Source organism: Staurois parvus, unplaced genomic scaffold, assembly GCF_062004578.1.
Source record: "Staurois parvus isolate SC_StPar_1 unplaced genomic scaffold, SC_StPar_1.0 ptg000106l, whole genome shotgun sequence".
Lineage (NCBI taxonomy): Eukaryota > Metazoa > Chordata > Amphibia > Anura > Ranidae > Staurois > Staurois parvus.
Genome location: NW_028317902.1, coordinates 8622065 through 8644919, shown reverse-complemented (window position 1 = coordinate 8644919; position 22855 = coordinate 8622065). Strand labels below are relative to the sequence as shown.

Genomic DNA, 22855 nt, shown 5'->3' with positions numbered 1-22855 from the left:
AGACATCACCTCCGCAGCATCTCCAAGATACGCCCGTTCCTAACCTCTGAAATCACTAAGCAACTTAATCACTCCCTTGTTATCTCTCGCCTTGACTATTGTAACTCCTCATTGGCCTACCGAATTGCAGGCTATTCCCTCTTCAGACTATCATGAATGCTGCTGCCAGACTCATCCACCTTACTAACAGTTCTATATCTGCCATCCCTCTCCAGCAATCCCTCCACTGGCTTCCCATTGCCCAACAAATAAAATACAAAACATTAACAATAACATATAAAGCCATTTGTAACTCTGCCTCAAATTACATCACTGATCTTGTCTCCAAATATCACCCAAACTGTCCTCTCCACTCCTCGCATTACTTCCTACTCTCTAGCTCCCTTGTCTCCTCCTCCCATGCTCGTCTGCAGAACTTCTCCAGAGACTCACCCATCTTCTGGAATGCTCTACCCCAATTTATCAGACTATCGCCTACTCTGCCCACTTTTAGGCGATCTCTGAAAACCTATTTCTTCAGGGAAGCCTATCCTGCCTTCAGCTAATAACGGAATCTTCTATTCCTCATATCAGTTCATCCCCCACAGTTATTAACTTTTGTACCACCAGCTCCTCCCTCTTAGATTGTAAGATCCAAGGAGCAGGGCCTTCCTAACCCTCTTGTGTTGAATTGTAACGTTGCTGTATTGTCTCCTTTTATATTGTAAAGCGTTGAGCAAACGTTGGCGATATATAAATCCTGTATTATAATAATAAATGTACACATATGATTTTCAGTATTGTTGCTGCCAGTGCATTCAAACCTAATTGACTGCCTTAATACAGTACATGTTAACATACTGTCATTTTCTCAAGTCAGGTGCAGCCTGATCCCTTCATGCTAGAAGATGACATCAGGGGTGTTCCTCTCCACAGTGAGTGATGGCCAGGTAAAGACCCCACCTGTCATTTGCTGCAGAGTCCTTACTGATGCAGGCAGGGGACATAAGACAAAGGGGCATGTGGGACTACTTATGCTGGACCGCTGTTCACATGGACAAAGCTGTTGTTTCACTTACAAGGGTACATGATGCATAGGGGATTTGGCAGGTGATTGCAAGGATTTTCCTAGAGGGTTCAGTTGGACTTTAATGGAATACATAATGTGAAGGACATCTAAATGACACAATGGCAAGTGACAAAATGCCATAGGGTAAAGAAAAAAAGTTTATGTTCCCAAAAACTGAGAAATAATGTAAACTTCAGAGTTGCGTAAAAAGGCTTTTTTTACAAGAACAAGTAATGGGTTAACATCTTCCAGCTTTTCTGCCAAAATGAAAGTACGTTAAACCCTGTGAATGATACAAACAATTACAAAGTGTCCCAAATTTTGCTGATTACTTCTAAATCCTTTTCATGAAATCAGTATTGGAAACAACTGTTAGTACTCCCTCTAAAGCATTATTTGGACAATATTGCACTGAAGTAAATAGTATATTGCATAATAGTGAGAAAAAAGGCAATTAACAAATTAAACCAGACAGACCATTATAACCTTCACAATTGTGGGTCATTTTCTGTACAGAAATTTTAAATAAAGCTGAGGCATCGAGTATAGCTTTCAAAACCATCTAAAGGTAGTTGGAAACTGGAGAAAACTCGGACAGAAAAAGATCAGGCAGACATAATGCCACAACAGAATCATCCAGCAAGATTCTAAAAGTGAATTTGCTGAACAGGCGCCTGACAGAACAAGAGCTGGTCGAAGAAAGCTAGTCTCACTTTTTAACTATGAACAGAACACCATAAGTTGCAGGTTTGACACATCAAGTGCCTTCTAGAAAGTCATTGTTAAAATGGGTCTGGAACCACTGCCAATAGATTACTGAAGACTGGAAAAAGGTCTATTGGACTGATGAATCGAAATCTGATATCCTAGGTTTACTTTGCTTGGTGTTATTTTTGTACAATGATTGTAGAGTAGTGGAGATTGTCCACCTTGAATTCTAGAGCAGATAGCTCACAAATAAAGGAAAACCTATACTTAAATAAACAGGTTACTACTTTTCTACCTTCCTACACCGGATATTTTCTTTTAATGGCTGATGCCAAATGTCCATCAATGTGAGACGGGTAACATCTTCAGAAAAATGTCAAACCCTTCCCCCCCAAAAAAAACAAACAAACGAAGAATGAATTCAAAGGATGGATTCTTAAATTAAGCACTTTAAATTTAAATATAATTATATAATATGAAAAGTGCTTTTTATCACAAATTTTGTTTAGGGGAAATATTACATATATTTATACAGTATGTGATGGAAAACATTTTGACAGGTGATATGATTTATGTAGCTGGCATTGTGTTCTATGCATATTACGCAATAGTGTGATGTCTATGGGGTTAAATGTTTTTTAGGGGAGGGGTGGTTTGTGTGGCATGTGTATATAAACAATGTCCAAGTGTATGAGTGTGTCACCTGAAAAAGCCTTTTCAGATGAAACTTGGATTGGGATATAGATGTGTGGCTTTTAATTGTAACCTGAATGTGAGTATGTTAAAACTTTTAGTTTCTATTATCTTGGGTCTGCACTATTTGTTGATTTGTTTGATTCATTGCAATGAGTTCCAGCTAGATGACTTTCATTTCATCCCCACAGGGGGAGCCTGAAAGCAGGTATACTGCTGGAATTGTGATTGCACTGAAAGTAGGATTTCATGGTGTAAGCCTGCAGTGAGAAGGGTGGATCCAATTTATTTTCGGGCAGTTAACAGCGGAGTAGAGAACATAGTATTCCTTAGTAGCAAGAGATTACATCTTTACCTGCATAAGAGCAGTCTCTGTTGAAAGCAGTCTGTGAGTAATCTACATTGCTAGAGGCTTTTCCTTCTGTCTCTCCCAGGGGCTACAACTAGATCCTTTTATTACGGAGCAAGTTTGTTATTGTGTTTATGATCCTATTGTATTAATGTGACCGTCTTTGTAAAGAATACTTGATAGTTGGTATAAACAGGATCCGAGGTAGAGAAACTGTGCTTTATGATACGTGTGTTATTTATTGTGAGTTTGGCTGTACTCTACTCACCTGCTACTGGTAGCAATGGGGTTGATTTACTAAAATTGGAGAGTGCAAAATCTGGTGCAGCTGTGCATAGAAGCCAATCAGCTTCCAGGTTTGTTTGTCAAAACTTAATTGAACAAGCTGAAGTTAGAAGCTGATTGGCTTCCATGCACAGCTGCACCAGATTTTGTACTCCTCGGTTTTAGTAAATCAATCACAAAGTGTTGCTCAATACATATTAGTAAATGTTATCTAAGAGTTAAACTTCCTGCACACAAGTGCTCTTGGCAGAAAAAAACGCAAATTTTCAGTGTTTTTTGTGTTAGCATTTATGAGCGGTTAGCGTATCTTTCTGCCAGAAAAACACTCTCAAAAACGTAAAACAGAAGGTATTTTTTCTTCCTTTAAATGCTGAGCTAACAAAACTCCACTAGATTGCCTAATATGCATGGACACATATATTAGTATAATATATAATAGAATATAATAGAATAATATTAGTTGCTTCAACAGGCAAAATGCTAAACTCCTTTGGGTGCAACATTTTTTACACCAGTGTGTATGGAGCCTAAAAGACAGAAGTGCCACAACAATGGTTTCAAAGTCCAGAGTTTTTTCATTAACCATAAACCCTCCCTTCCCCCCCTAAAAAAATGTGTTTCATGGATCAAAGCCTTTACAGGGAATGAACAGGTCACAATGGGGTTTATTTTACTAAAACTGCAAAGTGCTAAATCTGGTGCTTAATTGAACACGTTGAAGTTAGAAGATGATTGGCTACCCTACACAGCTGCACCAGATTATGAGTGCTCCAGTTTTAGTAAATCTGCCCCAGTTTGTAAAGATAAGTACAGGCTTGCTCAGGAGACTGGTGAGATTGCTTGATTAGTGGCTACAAACTGTGTAGCTTGGAGCAAGGCAAGAGTTGCTTCTATCACTACATGTGTAAAGTCAAAAAGGGTGCAGTGTGTCAGGAGCTAGTTAAAGATTTTTTTTAATGCTTTCAATCCCCCCAACCCCCCCCCACACACACACACACATACACGCATACACACATACACCACAGTATTATTAATAACAGCCGATAGTGCAGAAAATTTGAACTTGGCACATATTTCAAGATAAACTCTTAGATTGTAAGCTCCAAGGAGCAGGGCCCTCCTAGTCCTCTTGTATTGAGCTGTATTGTTGCTATATTGTCTCCCTTTATATTATAAAGTGCTGACTAAACTGTTGGTGCTATATAAATCCTGAATAATAATAATAATAATAATAAACCAGGCAAATCAGATAGAATACATATCTAAAAAGCTTGTCAACCTCTATTTCCCTATGTTCCTTATGTTACCAATCTTTATTGTTTTTAATAATCTATCAGTACATAACCCACTTATTGCAAAATATTCACTTGGCATACTAACAGTTTATTAATGCTTTACTAAATATTTGCCAGTTTTGCAAGACTGTACTTATATTATGCATTTGGTCACAATAGGAAAATCTTTGTTTGCTTTGTCTTCAACATGATTGGCTGCTTGACAACAAAGTTTGGTAAGATGGAGAACCTTTGGTAAACAATTTTGATCTATAGGTGTTACAAAACAAAGTTTCACAAGCTCATTGGCATGCCTTGTGTAGCTTTTGATAACTACATTAATAGAAGTCTGGCTCATTTTTTCATTTGAATGAAATTTATCTGCTCATTGAACGGAGTTAACATTTTTTGCATTACCTCTTTTTAACACAGATCAGTGAAGGAAAATACAATTTCTTTTTTGAGTAACTGTAAGTATCTGCACAAAGCTATTTATGTTTGTAAAACGTTTAAAGTAACCCTTTTAATTCTATTCATAAAGGTGTATCTTGAATCTATCTCTCATTATAGTTTTTAAATCTTTTACTTTTTATTTTTTACCATTTTGCCTATGCTTAGACATTGCTTCTCTATCTTCCTTTCACCCTTATACTATTTGTATTAAAAAATATAGAAAAAAATATATGCAGAAGTTTGCATTTCTTTGATTTTCTTGAATGAAAATCAAGTTATTGTATTTGCATAGTTACAGCTTATTCTTTACCTGCAGCTTTTGCCTCAATATTTAATCAATAACGTAAAGGCTCATTCTATGCTTATAGTAAAAATATAAATTTTCTGGCTTTGTAGTGATATTGTAAAGCATAAGCATATATTTTATGAAACAACAATCTTATATAATATTATAAATCTTTTTACTGAATTCTCTGTACCTAAATGAGGCTGGCTCACTGGGGCTGATTTACAAAGGGAATACATGTTTTATATAACCACGGGATCCTACATTCACTATTAACACATAGTCAAGTGCAGGCAAATTATAAGAAATACAAATTCCTTTTCCACATGACCGAATGATTGAGGTGAAACTTTATTTCAGACTCACTGAGCCAAGAGAAAAATGTGTTAGTATGGTACATCAGTTGCAGCATGTTTTTACTGTTGAATGTTCATAAAGGCTAAGTACTACTGACAAAGATCCCTTGACATATGGGGGGTTATTTACTAAAACTGCATGGTACAAAATCTGGTGCAGCTCTGCAAAGAAGCCAATCAGCTTCCAGGTTTTATTGTCAAAGTTTATATGAACAAGCTGAAGTTAGAAGCTGATTGACTACCATGCACAGCTGTACCAGATTCTGAGTGCATCAGTTTTAGTAAAAATCCCCCATGGCTTTTTAAATAAATTTGCATAGGGAGAAATATGTACACTGCCAATGCTGACCCGATAATGAAGATTCTAGCTGCCAGCTCTTCCTTTCTTCAATAATGTCACAGTCACTATCCTTAAGTGAGCATGTCACAAGTGTATCACAATGAAGTCAGCAGCCCCTTGCCAGTTCAAAGTCAAGGATGTAGAAGGCATTGGATCAGTGTGACAGCCAAGCAACTAGCATTTCCCAAAGGATGAGGCAGCAGTAGAGTTATATTGAGAAAAGTTAGCTAAAAGAAAAGTTAGATGATTGACATCAGTCATAGTTTATAGATTGATGTTAGCATGTAATGTGTTAGTATAATCAATGTATTCTTCATCATATACTCAGCCTGAATTGCCCCAGAAACCTTTATCAAAACTAAATTATCAAACAAACAAACAAATAAATAAACCCTATTGATTTCTAAAAACAAATACTGTATTTTTAAAATAGATGCTACTTCTGAATTGTTTCGTTATTATTCTCACTTACTTATTTTGGAATTTATTTATTTTGCGATTGAATGCACTTTAAGTGGTGTGAAAGTGAAATGAAGAAAAGTATTAGCTATTAGGATGAGGGGGAAAAAAGAGAACTTGCATTGTCAAAGCACTGGATTGTTTACATTTATTCAACAAACTGATTTATATAATCAGGTTACTTAAAGCATGCAAATGGGTTATAAAGCAGAAGCTGCAGTAGCTTTACAATAAACTAAAAAGCCAAATGCCCCTAAATATTCTAGCAACCCTAGTTTAGAACGGTACATCAGTGCAGGTCAAGTGGGGTTGACTCTCGCTACTGCACACTGCCCATTATTTCAGCACACTGCCCACTATTTCCATTTCACTTGTATTTGAAAACCTTCTTGGCTTTCATCAACCCTAGAGTAAAAAGACTTGTTATACACACAAACAGGCTAGCTGGGTAGCGATTTGGAAAACAAATGCGTATTTACAGGAATATATATATATATACAGTCAGGTCCATAAATATTGGGACATCGACACAATTCTAACATTTGTAGCTCTATACACCACCACAATGGATTTGAAATGAAACGAACAAGATGTGCTTTAACTGCAGACTGTCAGCTTTAATTTAAGGGTATTTACATCCAAATCAGGTGAACGGTGTAGGAATTACAACAGTTTGCATATGTGCCTCCCACTTGTTAAGGGACCAAAAGTAATGGGACAGAATAATAATCATAATCAAACTTTCACTTTTTAATACTTGGTTGCAAATCTTTTGCAGTCAATTACAGCCTGAAGTCTGGAATGCATAGACATCACCAGACACTGGGTTTCATCGCTGGTGATGCTCTGCCAGGCCTCTACTGCAACTGTCTTCAGTTCCTGCTTGTTCTTGGGGCATTTTCCCTTCAGTTTTGTCTTCAGCAAGTGAAATGCATGCTCAATCGGATTCAGGTCCAGTGATTGACTTGGCCATTGCATAACATTCCACTTCTTTCCCTTAAAAAACTCTTTGGTTGCTTTTGCAGTATGCTTTGGGTCATTGTCCATCTGCACTGTGAAGCGGCGTCCAATGAGTTGTGAAGCATTTGGCTGAATATGAGCAGATAACATTGCCCGAAACACTTCAGAATTCATCCTGCTGCTTTTGTCAGCAGTCACATCATCAATAAATACAAGAGAACCAGCTCCTCCATACATTCCCACGCCATGACACTACCACCACCATGCTTCACTGATGAGGTGGTATGCTTAGGATCATGAGCAGTTCCTTTCCTTCTCCATACTCTTCTCTTCCCATCACTCTGGTACAAGTTGATCTTGGTCTCATCTGTCCATAGGATGTTGTTCCAGAACTGTGAAGGCTTTTTTAGATGTCGTTTGGCAAACTCTAATCTGTCCTTCCTGTTTTTGAGGCTCACCAATGGTTTACATCTTGTGGTGAACCCTCTGTATTCACTCTGGTGAAGTCTTCTCTTGATTGTTGACTTTGACACACATACACCTACCTCCTGGAGAGTGTTCTTGATCTGGACAACTGTTGTGAAGGGTGTTTTCTTCACCAGGGAAAGAATTCTTCGGTCATCCACCACAGTTGTTTTCCGTGGTCTTCCGGGTCTTTTGGTGTTGCTGAGCTCACCGGTGCATTCCTTCTTTTTAAGAATGTTCCAAACCGTTGTTTTGGCCACGCCTAATGTTTTTGCTATCTCTCTGATGGGTTTGTTTTGTTTTTTCAGCCTAATGATGGCTTGCTTCACTAATAGTGACAGCTCTTTGGATCTCATCTTGAGAGTTGACAGCAACAGATTCCAAATGCAAATAGCACACTTGAAATGAACTCTGGACCTTTTATCTGCTCATTGTAATTGGGATAATGAGGGAATAACACACACCTGGCCATGGAACAGCTGAGAAGCCAATTGTCCCTACTTTTGGTCCCTTAACAAGTGGGAGGCACATATGCAAACTGTTGTAATTCCTACACCGTTCACCTGATTTGGATGTAAATACCCTCAAATTAAAGCTGACAGTCTGCAGTTAAAGCACATCTTGTTCGTTTCATTTCAAATCCATTGTGGTGGTGTATAGAAAAAATGTTAGAATTGTGTCGATGTCCCAATATTTATGGACCTGACTGTATATATATATATATATATATATATATAATATTTTTGTGAAATTCAAAATATTAACTGTATATTTGTATATTCCTAAATTGTACTATTAATGACATTTCCATTATTCTAGTTTGTAGATAACACAATGGTTAAGAAAGTAGCAGTAATTGGATCAGGAGTTAGTGGCTTGACTGCTATCAAAGCATGCTTGGAAGAAGCATTGGAACCCACATGTTTTGAAAAAAGTTGTGATATTGGAGGTCTTTGGAGGTTTACAGTGAGCTCACCTCTATTTTTTTACAACATTTTTGTATTGTATGTTTATATTAATGGTATGTTAATCAACTCTATACCGTATTCCAGGATGAAGTGGAGGACAGGAGGGCCAGCATCTATAGCTCTTTGGTTACCAATGTTTCTAAAGAAACCATGTGTTTCAGTGACTTTCCAATGCCTGCAGATTTTCCCAATTTCATACCTAATCGGAAATACTTTGAATACATCAAGTTATATGCTGAAAATTTTAATTTGACAAAATACATTCAATTCAAGGTAAGAAGTACAGTACATATGTTTAAATATATCTATCTCTCTCTCTCTCTCTCTCTCTATATATATATATATATATATATATATCTATCTATCTCTATATATATATATATATATATATATATATATATATATTGGCTTTGGGTTAGTGTTTGTTTTTAAAGTCTGGTGATCAGCTAAGGATATTCACTGTTATACTGTACACAGTATATTTATTTTAAACTAAAAGAAGGCAGTTAATATTTTAGGGACTGATTCACATCTATGTGCATTCGGTAACTTTTACATTTGGTTTCACAGGCAGTGATTGCACATATATACATGCTTTTAATGCACATTTTTATATGTTTTAAATGAAAAGAAGGGAGGGCTACCCATGGAGTATCATGTAATAATGTGAATGAATGTGCATATTCATGTGCTGATATTTACCTTTATGGGTGCCTGTGTATTACTGCAGATATTATAAGAATTAAAGTGATACTAAGCACACTGTTTAATTTACATTATCCCTTCTCTTTCTGTATATGGATGATGGCACTGTAATTATTTTAATAAAAAAAAAAATCTAAGTACCTTTTTCATAGGTGATATACAGCTTTCACATGACCCAGCTCTTTCCCAGCCTGTCTGCAGGGAAACAGTGGCAGGAGGAGCTTCTAGTCCTCTGCTGCTGGTCACATGTTCAAAGTAAAAATAAATCAGCATTTGGAATACAGAATAAAAATAAATAATTATCAATAAACTGTTTCAAATGATCATACAGATATATATGTATATTTTTGGTAATATCATGGTGTGGGAGGAATTCTGCCAGGCACAGGCTGTGTCACACCGCTCCAGCCTGTGTCTTAAAATAACAGTGAGGTAAAGCCTCCCTCAATCAAGATGTAATATCGCACCCCTATTATGTTTAGCTGGTTAGTAGGCACAAAGGAGGAGGAAGGGAGTGGGCTGTCATGTACCATTCTGTATATGCCCACATGTGTGAGTCTATAGTCACATGGGCTGCTCAGATGTGATAGGGAGAAAGTGCTCAGCATAGAAGCTCACTGAAAACTGAGCATGTGCAGTAGCTGCCAACACTTCTCTGCAAATTCCCAACTGCATTGTTAACATAGACAGAAGGGGGAAACAGATAACAGCAGAATCAACCAGTTTTTTTGCAGAATACAGTAAACAAATCCCATAGTGAATGAGTGAATATGAACACTAGGTAATACAGCATTTGTTAATAGTTTTTTTTATGATGTGGGTTTAATGACACTTTAAGGAAATCTTGCAAATGGAGACACAGAAAGAACAGTGACCTTACAGAGGTTTAAAATGTTTCCCCTGCTCTTTAATTATAAATGTTTGTAAACCTAGCCTTGTCATTTGTTAGTAAATCAGCCTCTGTGTATCTAAGTAATTGCCATTTTTTGATAAATTATGGAATGGATAGAGAAGGATGACTTTGATGCAAGTGGTCAGATAGAACATGTATTGTAATATAACAGAGCAAAATTTCCTCTTTCACGCAAAAGTTTTCTGGACCTGTGTAAAGGTATGTAGGAGTATGCAAAAAGCCAATTGAGGATATTAACTGTAAAACTGTGAAGGCATAAAATATTTTTTAGTTTAAAAATATATATAAATAATGCCTCCATTATATTTATGATGTCCTTTGCATGATATCACAAAGCCTTCAGTTTTGACATGATACTATTAAATTTCAGATCCAGAAAGGAACAATGATTATTCAAGTAGAACTCCAGCCAAAATGTTTTATTTCAGTTTTTTTAGTTTTACAGAAAAAAGGGAAAGGTTTACAGCCTCTGTCACAGTTTTATATCTGCTTTCATACCTGCTATACACATACATACAGGGGCGGACTGACCACTACTGCCACCCTGTCAAAAATGATAACCAGGAGTTGCTGTGTATATACGGCTGTTATTCCAGCAGATACTGGCAAAAATCTGCTGAGAAATACAAAAAAAGATTGTTACTTTTTGTATTTACTCTGTTTGATTAATTTGACATCAATGAAATGAGCCTCTATCTGGATTTGACATCAGCTAAAGCAACTTGACATGTAAAAAAAAAAAAGAAATAGTACCTAATATATTCATTTTTCAAGAACAGCTTGAACTTAAGGCTGGTACACACAGGCTGAACATCGGCTGGTATTGGCCGACTCAACAGAAACCAGCTGACATTCGGCCAGTGTGTTCAGCAGCCAGTCTAACAACCAGCTTTTATCAAATGGGCATGCTGGAAAGCCAGCATCTGATCAGTGCTTGCAGCCAATGGCTGTGAGAGCTGATCTGTGTCCTGGCAGCAGGAGGCCCCCTGTCAGAACGCAATAGCTCAGCGGGGGAGATTGCTGCACTAACAACTCTTAGCACGGTGACTTCTCCAGTTTTTTTTTGTTTAGCCCAATGGGTTAAACAACAACAAAACTCCCCATGTGTACCAGGTATTGACTGAATACCACAGACTGCAACAACTCTAACAGGGAAAATTGTGTGAAGATTGTACTCTGCTTCCCATGAATAGATACTTATTTAGATCAAATCCTTAAAGGATAAGTTCCACTTTTGGACAAAAATAATAAATGCACATTTTTTTTCAGACCTGTCATAATATCTGCTAGCCGTATGGGATGTACGGCCAAGCAGATATTCTGACAGGAAGCTTGAATGAACTACTATGGTGCTCCACAGTGCCATGGTAGTTCATTGAAAACTACAAGCCAATAGGCGCTAAGGCTGCCGGGACTTGTAGGCACTTATTCACAGAAATCTGTGAATCAGTAACATGGCCGTGTGGACATAGACCCGCATGGCCGCGCTGTTTTCAAATCTGCTCCCCATACTATCTGTCAAGGGAGGGGGCATGGCTGCAGCTATGGGAACATGTTACATATTCTATCCTAAAAATGGGTGGAACATGTAACATGTTCCAAAGGTGAACTTATCCTTTACCAAACATTTTTTGGATTTAATGACATTAGCAGTATGGTTTATTCAGAATAAAAGAGATTCCATGGAAACACATTATTCAGATAGAGAACCCCCTAATTGATGCACTGGAAATTGAAGAGTACATCAAACTAAATGGTAAACTGGATATTGATTTAGTACAATACAAAAAGAAACTAAATAAAAATTAAGGAAATTAAACAAATTATAAAGAGATAAAGAAGATGATTCAAATACTCGTGTATACAACTGGGCAATCCAATAAATTCCAGTTCCAATTCCAATAAATTACAACTGAAATTGTTTTAAACCACTGTGCATCATTTGAATCTTCTGCATCCAATAGTTCAGTTTTTTTATCAGATCCTCCTGGAATAAGAGCAGGAAAAGGAGGAATCTTAGAAAGCATAAGAGGAGAAACACCAAGGAGAAATTTACGGAGAAGCACCAAACAGCAGCTGCACAGGACATAATTCACAATTTTTCATCAGTAAGTCTTAATTCTGATGAATCTTCTATTTTAAATAAAGGTTTGGGGTTTTGTCTGAAGGAACAGAGTAATCATTTTCTAGTTCTTCAGGAAATGTGTACACTACATTGACAAAAAAAATCTTAAAAGTTTTATATCACATGATACTTTTTCCTGAAAGGTTTCAAACTAAAAATGTATTAACATTAAGGAAATTCAATATATGGAATAAAAGTGAGGCCCACCACCTACTATAAACCAATCGCTCTGCACAATCCCAACTCTACCAATCACTCCCACACCCTAAAAGAAAAGTAAACAACTTTCACCCTTGAAAGTCAACGTGAATAATAAAGAACATTTCTCAGTGAATAAAATATACTAAATAATTCATAAATAAATATAGAAATATACATAAATCAACAAATATGCAATGAATAATAAGTGTCCCAAAACATAAATGTCCCAACCAAAAAATGTTCAAAAAATTAAAATGTCTCTATATGACAATGTCTTTTCCACCTCCAAAACAAATAGTGTCTTTCTTTAATTAATCCAACGTGATGTTTCCAAATTCTTCGTGTACCTCAAGAAAATATAAACTCAAGATAGTGTATTACCTTTATATAAATCAAAAAAGTTCCAAAAATCGTGTATCATGCAAACTGCATATTATGTGCAATACATTACACGTGAGAAAAAAAAGCAAAAAAAAACCTATTCAATATATAAATATAAATACAAAAAATCCAAACCAATAATGCAATAAAAGATACACACGCGAATACACTCCAAATGTGAACACTTCAACTACAAACAATAAATAAGTGATTCACTCCACTTAGTGTAAATAATAAATGACACACTTAACTCAATATAAAGTCAAAAAGTAATTCAACTTTCAAAACCAACTCCATACCACTCCTGTGGTTTTCCTCCTCAAACTCATTCTCATATAGTGCACAAAAATACTTGGTGAAAAAATAAAGTGTTTCACTCCAGCTAGTGCAACAATGAATAGTTACCCTAAGCCAGTAAAAACAGGCTCTCCTCAGATAATGGATGAAAGCACTCTCCAAGGTCCTAATTACCCCTGTTGCCTCTCCTCGATGATCCTCATAGAATAAACCAGGGATTAGAGATGATGGTGTAGCAGATAAAATAACATTTATTAGGTAGCTTACATTTAAAACCGAAGAAAACAGCTTCCAATACAAGAGACAGCTCAAGTGTATTACTTATTATGGGAAAAACTGCATGTTCCCAATTCCAAGATGGCCGCGACAGCACTTCCCACCACCTACTATATTTCCACCAGCTGAGGTGTTCATTGAGAAAGTTAAATCTGATGTAGGCCTTCAGTTAACCAGTAGAAAGTTGATCAATCATGTTCCCTATAACCATAGTAAGGAGGAAGTGCATTCGATAGCGTCAAGCCAAATGAGTGGATCTCACTATCAAACCAGATGATAAGGGTGGTTTAGCTGTGATATTAGATTCTGAACGATATTAAAAAAGGTATTGACACAACTTGCTGAAACAGCCACCTTAAATTGTCAGGAAATCCGGTGTTGAGCATGTACAGTGAAAGATTAAAAGATTTAAAGAGCTAAAAAAGTATGTGTATGTTCAACATTCTATTGTTCTGGTACTATACAACTTACCAAAGATTCATAAGCATAATCCATAAATGTAACATCTACTGGATACTGAAGACATATATTTTTGTGTTTTGCATGTAGACAACAGTGTGCCGAATTGAGAAACATCCTGACTTTCCTGTAAATGGTCAGTGGAATGTTACTACAGAAAGTGATGGTGAAAAAAAGACTGCTATCTTTGATGCAATTTTAATTTGCACTGGTCAACATGTGGATGCTGAGATACCAATAGACAGTTTTCCAGGTAATGTGTACAAGGATTTTAAAGTATACATATTTACATGTGAATCTAATGAGCTTATTGTACATAACCTGACTAGTATGTATTTAGGGATGAGTTTTGACTTTTTCATCACAATGTGTTAGAGGTGAATTCTGCAGGTTGGAGATTTGTGGTTCTGCCAAATTTTTGTGTAAATTCATCTTGCTTTAACCTCTTCATGACCGAGGATAAAACAAACCTTAGTGCCCAGACCCAATTTTGCAATTTTGACAGGTGTTAGTAAAACTGCACAAATGATCACAGCTAAGGTGTATCCAGGTGGATATTTTCAGGACACATTGGGCTTTCATTTATGGTAAATGGTAATGGTTATCACCTGATTTTTTTATTAGCAAAGTAAAACTGGACCAAAATAGTAAGATAAATAATTTTTTTAAATTTAGCTGTATATTTCTTGCTATTATCATAACTTATCATCAAAGATCAACTCAAAATAAATTCCCCTTCTCCTGATGATCGCAGTAATACCACATATGTGTATGTTTCTTGTTGCATGTGCCCATTGAAGGGCCCAGAAACTATACTGCACACTTTGCTTTTTTATTTAACTATACATTTATTTCAAGTGTTTCATGTTATACAGGAAAAATAACCAAAGAAACAAATAAAGCATGGTATACATTTGATCATCACAATGAAAGGTTGAAGAGAAAATAAACAAACAAAAAAAATGATTTTTTAAATTAATTAATTAAAATGAATCACCAGGCACGTGAGATTTAAACCAGGTGAAAAGATAAAAAGGGCATTTATAACCAATAAGGTACATACTTATATGACACCAATAGGTGATAGAAAAGAAATCTTAAAAGATGCAACATATACATTTATCAATGAGCATAGAGTAAAAGATAGTATCTAGAGCTTCACCTATGAGGATATGGATATACCAGTAGGGTAGAACTGATTAATAAATATCATGGTAGGGTCAGGCTTCAGGGATCTGCTAACCACGTATTCCATTAAAAAATTAGGCATTTGTAGGTGTGCCCAGCGTATATACATTCCATGAAGCAGAGATTGTTCAGAATTGATTCTACTTCAGAGATGGTAGGAGGTTGGGAAGATTTCCAATTCCTGGTTATGGCCAGGCAGGTGGCTATAAGAATATGGCTAAGGAGTATGTGAAATTCTGGGGGCCAGATATGCATATACATACCTAATAGGATAGTCTGTGGTGTAGGGAAAAAAAGAATTTGTGCCATAGAGGTGTCTAAGTTGGTGATATCAGACCAGAAGGTGTGGAGTACTGGACAGTTCCACCATGACCTTGACCCTGATCTTTGACCTTGGCCTTGACCTTTGACACTTTTCTTTCTTTTTTTTTTTTTACATGTTTGTTTGTTTACATCTTTCTCCCCGGCACAAGACAAATAGGCATCTCCTTCTCCATTCAATGGGCAGAGAAGCTGCACAATGACTGACCACTGCAAAAGTCAATCAGAGGCTATCACAGCAATCAGGTGACTGGAAACAAGGAGTTTTTGGTCCCGATCATTAGTATAAGTCCTAGGGCACTTGGTGAGAGCCCACTTTCTGTGCTGGGAGCGCTCCGCACAAACCTGCAACTCAATTTATAACAGTTGTATCATGTGTTTTTCCTAGATTTTTGGTTGATATTCTGTCTCTATCATGTAAAATACACCTATGATAAAAATTATAGACACTTAATTTCTTTGTAAGTGGTCAAACTTACAAAATCTGCAGGGGATCAAATAATTTTCCCACTGTATATGCGGTGCCCAGGTTTAAAACTTACCTCCTGGAAGCCACATATATTTATGACCATGTTATTTTTTTAATTTACTACAAAGATTTATTTTAAAAGATGGACTGTTGTTTCAAGGGGGTTTTATTTTCAAAGTTTTCATTTACAGTGTAATATTTCATGCTTTATTTTAAGTTGAATTCCTTTTTTCTTGCAGCATGGCTGCCCTTAAAAAAAAGTGCAATTTGGTTTCAGTTGATATTTGTTTTAGATTACTATTTATTTTGGGCATAATTTTTTTTATTTTGTGTATGTTGATAGAGCCATTATTTTATGTTAAACTGCTTTTTTGCTGAAAGACTTCCCTTTAAAAAAAAAAAGAGGGTTTTGTTTCAGATGTGGTATTTTGGGGTTTTCTTTTGTTTTTTTAATTATTTTTATTTGATGCTGGTAGGGCTTTTTTTTACATTTGAGGTGCTCAAAGTGCAGCATTCACTTGTTACTGACCATTTGTTCTTGGAGCTGCCTTTTGCTCGCAGCTCATCACTCTATTTTTTTAAGGAAAAAAAATGAAGTGCAAGAGCAGTGTGCACCTTAACCCTGCACATTATATCACTTACATTCGTAGCACCCCCTATCCCCATAAATAAAATAACCATTAGACATGCACCAGTTAGCTCTATTATCCATGATTAAAACTGTTCTGCTGCTGGTCAGTTTTACACTGCTGTATCCTCTGCAGTATCCTTATTCTTGTAGTAAAGCCCCAGCCTGTGTTCTTTGCTCTGAGTTAATTTGGATCTACCATATTTAAAACGGTCCTGGTGCTGGCCAATTTTACAATGTTGTGTGATCTGCAGTCTCTTAACTACTTATCGACCGCAGATAGCCGAATGACGGCTGCACTGCGGCTGACCAGTTCTGGGTGGACGTCATATGAAGTCCACCCAGAACGCGCTCTGGGGGCGCGCATCCGGCGATCTCCGTGATCAGCCGCATGCCACATGATCAGCTGCGTCCAATGACACGCTGATCACCGGGAAATGCAAATGCCGGTTCTCGGCTGCACTTTCCTCACGCTGTCAGATCATGAGGAAAGTACTGCCGAAAACCGGCAGTTGTCAGAGCAGGGATCAGCACCGATCATCAGGGTCACTGATCATCAGTGCCCTGATGATCGGTGCCCAGCAGAGCCACACACAAGTTCCGCCCACCTGTGCCCAGCAGTGCGCCCACCTGTGCCCAGCAATGCACCCACCTGTGCTCAGCAGTGCGCCCACCTGTGCCACCCAGCAGTGCACCCACCTGTGCCACCCAACAGTGTCACCACCTGAGCCCAGAAGTGCCACCTACCTGTGCCCAGTAGTGCCACCCACCTGTGCCCACCCACTTGTGCCCACCAGTGCCACCCACCTGTGCCCATCAGTGCTGCCAGTCAGTGCCCAGCGGTTGTGCCAGTCAGTGCCCAGCAGTGCCGCCAGTCAGTGCCCAGCAGTGATGTCAGTCAGTGCCACCTATCAGTGCTGTCTATCAGTACCCATTATCAGTGTTGCCTATCAGTGCCACCAATCAGTGCCGCATATCAGTGCCACCTATCCGTGACACCTCATTAGTGCCGCCTATCAGTGCCGCCTATCAGTGCCACCTATAGGTGCCCATCAGTGCCGCCTATCAGTGCCCATCAGTGCTGCCTCATCAACTCACATCAGTGAAGGAGAAAAATTACCTGTTTAAAAAATTTTATAATAGAAACAAAAAAACTTTTTTTTTTTCAAATTTGTTTGCACTTTTTTTGCTTATAGCACAAAAAGTAAAGTGCCCAGCAGTGATTAAATACCACCAAAAGAAAGCCCTATTTGTGAGAAAAAAATTATAACAATTTCATATGGGTACAATCTTGCATGACCGCGCAATTGTCAATCAAATTGCGACAGCACTGAAAGCTGAAAATTGGCCTGGTAAAGAAGGGGGTATAAGTGCCCAGTAGGCAAGTGGTTAATTATTGTAGAATAACACCTGCCCGTATTCTTTTTCTCTAATACATTTTGACCAATTCTCCCTTATTAACAATGTCCGGCTGCTGGCTACATTTACACTGCTGTAGTATTTGCCACCTCTAAATTCTAAATAAGGGTTTTCTAGAAATTGTTCAGCCACAGGACAGTTGTGTCAATGAGAACAGGGACATCATCAGTGAACTATCAGCCAATTTCTACCTGCTGATCAAATCAGGCCTATTACCGTTTGATGAAAAAGCATGTGTCGCTGCTAAAGCTACCTGAAAAAAGACTTTTCAATCTGCAATTAATAAGATTGGGATGCTATTGCAGTGTGAAACCAAGCTAATAGTATAATAACAAAATCTATTCCAGAGCCAGATATAAATGTAAAAAAAATTACTGTTTCGTAGCACCATGTATCAAGCAGGTTGATACCGCCACATGAAAATACCCTCACCTTCTGTATGGTATTATTTTAGACATTATTTTGCCTTGGTACATGTCCCAGATTCCCATGACTTTTTTGACAGTAGTTTGCCTATTAGCCCTAAAAATGGGCAGAACCAGGGGCGGACTGACAACTTATGGGGCCCCCGGACAATAGGGGATCATGGGGCCCCTGTGTCCTTGCCCAAACTCAAAAAAGCCTATGAAAAAGTTACCAGGCAGGGGCGGACTGACAACTCATGGGGCCCCTGGGCAATAGGGGATCATGGGGCCCCTGTGTTCTTGCTCAAACTCAAAAACTCCTGTGAAAAAGGTACCATGGGCATCTCATGGGGCCCCCTACTGACCCTGGGCCCTCGGGCAGTGCCCAAGTTTCCAAATGGTCAGTCCGCCCCTGGGCAGAACCCTTGGTAAATCGAACCCATTCAAATTACTCATCCCTACATGAAATATGTACACTGTGTAAGGCACACTATTACACTATTACAATCTTGTCTTACTAGAATTTTAAATATCGATTATCAAGAGATATCAGTTAAAAGGATAAAAAAAAGTTAATATTCACTAATTGTTGCTTTTGCATATTTCTACTACTACTGCTGCTAATGATAAAAACAATAATTTAAGTGACATAATTTGAATATATATGTATTTAAAGCTGAAGTTTAATTAAACATATTTTTTTCACAGTGAAAAAACAGATGTGCTGTCTATTTAAACACCAAATAAATTAAGTGTGATAAAAATATCAAATCAATAAACTCAGTGAATAAAAAAAAATCAATTTGTGCTCAATCACAATTCACAACAAAATAATGAATGAATAAACAAATAAATATTCACTACATTGCCAAAAGTATTGGGAAACCCCTCCAAATCATTGAGGTCAGGTGTTCCAATCACCAACATGACTACCTGTGCAATAAGCCCATCTGTGAAATTTCCTTGCTACTAAATATTCCACGGTCAACTGTTAGTGGTATTATACCAAAGTGGAAGAAACTGGGAACAGCAGCAACTCAGCCACCAAGTGGTAGGCCACGTAAAATGACAGAGCAGGGTCAGCACATGCTGAAGAGCACAGTGCACAGAAGTCGCCAACTGTCTGCAGAGTCAATAGCTAAAGACCTTCAAACTTCATATGGCCTTCAGATTAGCACAACAGCAGTGTGTATAGAGCCTCATGGAATGGGTTTCCATGGCCGAGCAGCTGCATCCAAGCCTTACATCACCAAGTGCAATGCAAAGCGTTGGATGCGGTGGTGTAAACACACCGCCACTGGACGTTCGATGGATGTGTTTGGGATTGGCGGTTGCCAGAAGAACAGTACTTGCCTGACTGCATTGTGCCAAGTGTCAAGTTTGGTGGAGGGGAGATTATGGTGTGGGGTTGTTTTTCAGGGGTTCGGCTTGGCCCCTTAGTTCCAGTGAAAGGAACTACTCCTAAGGCGTCAGCATAACAAAACATTTTGGAAAATTTCATGCTCCCAACTTTGTGGGAACAGTTTGGGGATGGCCCCTTCCTATTCCAACATGACTGCGCTCCAGTGCACAAAGCAAGGTCCATAAAGACACAAAAGAGCAAGTTTGGGGTGGAAGAACTTGACTGGCATGCATAGAGTTCTGACCTCAACCTGATAGAACACCTTTGGGATGAATTAGAGCGGAGTCTCTGAGCCAGTGCCTGACCTCACAAATGTGCTTCTAGAAAAATGGCCAAACATTTCCATAGACACACTCCTAAACCTTGTGGACAGCATTTCCAGAAAAGCTAAAGCTGTTATAGCTGCAAAAGGTGGGCCAACTCACTATTGAACTCTACGGACTAAGACTGGGATGTCATTAAAGTTAATTTCCTAAACCTGTGTTCTGGAAGTAGTGGAGTAAAAAGCCATTTTAAATATATGTGACTAAAATATCTATCAGCTGCAAAGCTAAGGGAGTAAGTTGTAATGTCATAACAGATGTGGTGTCAGTTATGTGGTAATTTCAAACTTGCGAAGAGACCACAGAGGACTTTTCAAGGGCTAGAAAAGCATGGTTGACAACACACGTGTTAATGCTCTTGACTTGTGGTTCATTCTTATAAATATAGTAGCTGAAAGGGGTTGGAATGTGAAGGCAACTGCGAACAGTTTTTCTGGAGGGAATGCAAGTGTGGTGTAATAGCTGGAGTGAGGGAAGAGAAGATGGTTTCAGGCCACTTGCTAAGTCCTCAGTTGGTGGAAATGGCATGGTACAGAGTGGTGCGAGCACGAGTGGAACTAGGTGGACAGGTGGAGAACACAGAGCATCAAGCAATGTATCCATCTGTAGGCACAGAGCTGAAGGCTGTACATTCAATATTGAAGACATAGCAGAAGGTGCATACCACTGTATTTTGCCACAAGATCCTAAAATAATAAGTAAAAAAGCAAACACACACAAAAAAACCACTAGCCAAACTGTACTCTACAACAGAGTAGACAGCAAAAGCAAAAACAAAAGCAAAAAAAAATGTTCTTTAGTCGCTGCAGACCCATTTGTGAAGCAATATCATGAGAATTATGCCTCAAAAAACAAAGTTCTTTCCATACTATGTGTAATTGAATCCAGAGTTGACTTAATGAATAATTGAACCAAAATATCAACAATGTTTATCGCATTTGCTTGATTTGCCATAAAAACTGTTTTTCAGTGTTTAAACTGAGCTAAAGTTTTCAGCAAATGAAACATACAGTATAGGAACCATGGAGAGAGAAGTACAGTTTGAGATAAATAATCTGATGGTGTTTATGTTTGTATCCTCAACCTACTCTGTTCTAGAATTATTCACCCTGAGGTCATCACAGAGGACAAGGGGGCACTCTTTACATCTGAAGGAAAAAAGATTTAATCTCCAAATACGGAAAGGTTTCTTCACAGTAAGAGCTGTGAAAATGTGGAATAGACTCCCTCAAGAGTTGGTTCTGGCCAGCTCTGTGGCATGCTTTAAAAAAGGCCTGGATTCTTTCCTAGATAAACAATATATAATTGGATACTAACATTTATAGGTAAAGTTGATCCAGGGAATATCAGATTGCCGCTTGGGGGATCGGGGAGGATTATTTTCCCCTGCAGGAGCAAATTGGATCATGTTTTGCTGGGCTTTTTTTTGCTTTCCTCTGGATCAACTGTGGGTATAGGATTATAACTTTTTTTTTTCATGGTCGAACTAAATGGACTTTTGTCTTTTTTCAGCTAGACTAACTATGTAACTATATGTAACTATGCTTTGTTTCCAAAAGGTATTAAAATGTTCAAGGGAAAAGTCTTACATTCCAGAGAGTACAAAAGGCCAGTTGGTTATGATGGAAAAAGAGTGTTAATTGTTGGAATGGGTAACACCGGTGTCGACATCTCAACTGAACTGTGCACACTTGCCTCACAGGTATACATCAATTACATTTTATTTTGTTGATTTATGCATGGCATACTACTGTATTCATAATGACGATATGCTGTACACTATTCTACAATGGGATAACAAAGCATTCTAACTACCACCTCATAACAATACCAACTTCATAGTAAATCATGTGTACTTTTACTTTAAATTAATATATTAGCTTGACCATGACATTTATTGTTAAATCTTTATAGCAGAGCAAGCCTTTTCATTTAATATTGTTTAGATTTGGTGGACAAGTAAACTGTAAATTGCAAGTAAAGCATAAATATGGAGCTGCCTTGGGAAAATGGGCAGCTTTTGTTTGGACCTTATTACTCCTGAAACATAGTTTTTCTCTCTTCAATATGTAGAAAGCATTTGTGCAGATTTATTTTCAAAGCACTGCATCTAACTTAGCATCTGTGGGACATAAAACCTGGATGTCTTGCATGAATTTTTATCTCATCTAGATACCTACTTATCTTTACAGCTATAGTAAACTGGCAAATAATTTATCAACCTTGGTTCTTTTTGCATATAAAGCAAGTTTCAGGTTTCCTTTTATACAGATCACATGTTTTCTGGCCAGCCTCTCCTTTCAAGAAAATAACTCACCATGCTGATGATTGATGTCATGAACATGAGTCCAAGTATATTCAAAGACAAAACTTTTTTCATTTTAGAGTAGAGAATAGTAATACCCATCAGTTTTTTGCCATCTGTATAAATTTGGGAGATTTTCCATACCTTTTTTCCATGTACACACAACAGAAGGTGAATGGATACCGCTACAAAGTGAGTGAAATCCCTTCTTATACAATTGTCAATGGAACAAGTGTCCTCACTGAAACACTTCCCCTATCTCGCTGTTCTGCAGTCAGCTCAAAATTTTAGGTTGTAGAAACATTTGTTTTTATTTGAATTATCAGAGAAAACAGAACAATATAAACGAGACACTGTGGGAGGAGGGATACAGGAGACACTGTGGAGGGGGGGGG

General features: G+C 37.8%; 1 protein-coding gene across 1 annotated transcript in view; it reads left to right on the top strand.

Moving 5' to 3' along the window:
* The first annotated feature begins 4798 nt into the window (after positions 1-4798).
* Positions 4799-22855, top strand: part of LOC149467579 (dimethylaniline monooxygenase [N-oxide-forming] 2-like) — a 28958-nt gene continuing 10901 nt past the window's right edge. The window contains exons 1-5 of the mRNA XM_089671551.1: positions 4799-4827; positions 8496-8642; positions 8729-8917; positions 14092-14254; positions 21715-21857. Coding sequence (XP_089527677.1) covers positions 8511-8642; positions 8729-8917; positions 14092-14254; positions 21715-21857 — 627 coding nt within the window. The 5' untranslated portion in view covers positions 4799-4827; positions 8496-8510. The remainder of the gene's footprint in view (positions 4828-8495; positions 8643-8728; positions 8918-14091; positions 14255-21714; positions 21858-22855) is intronic.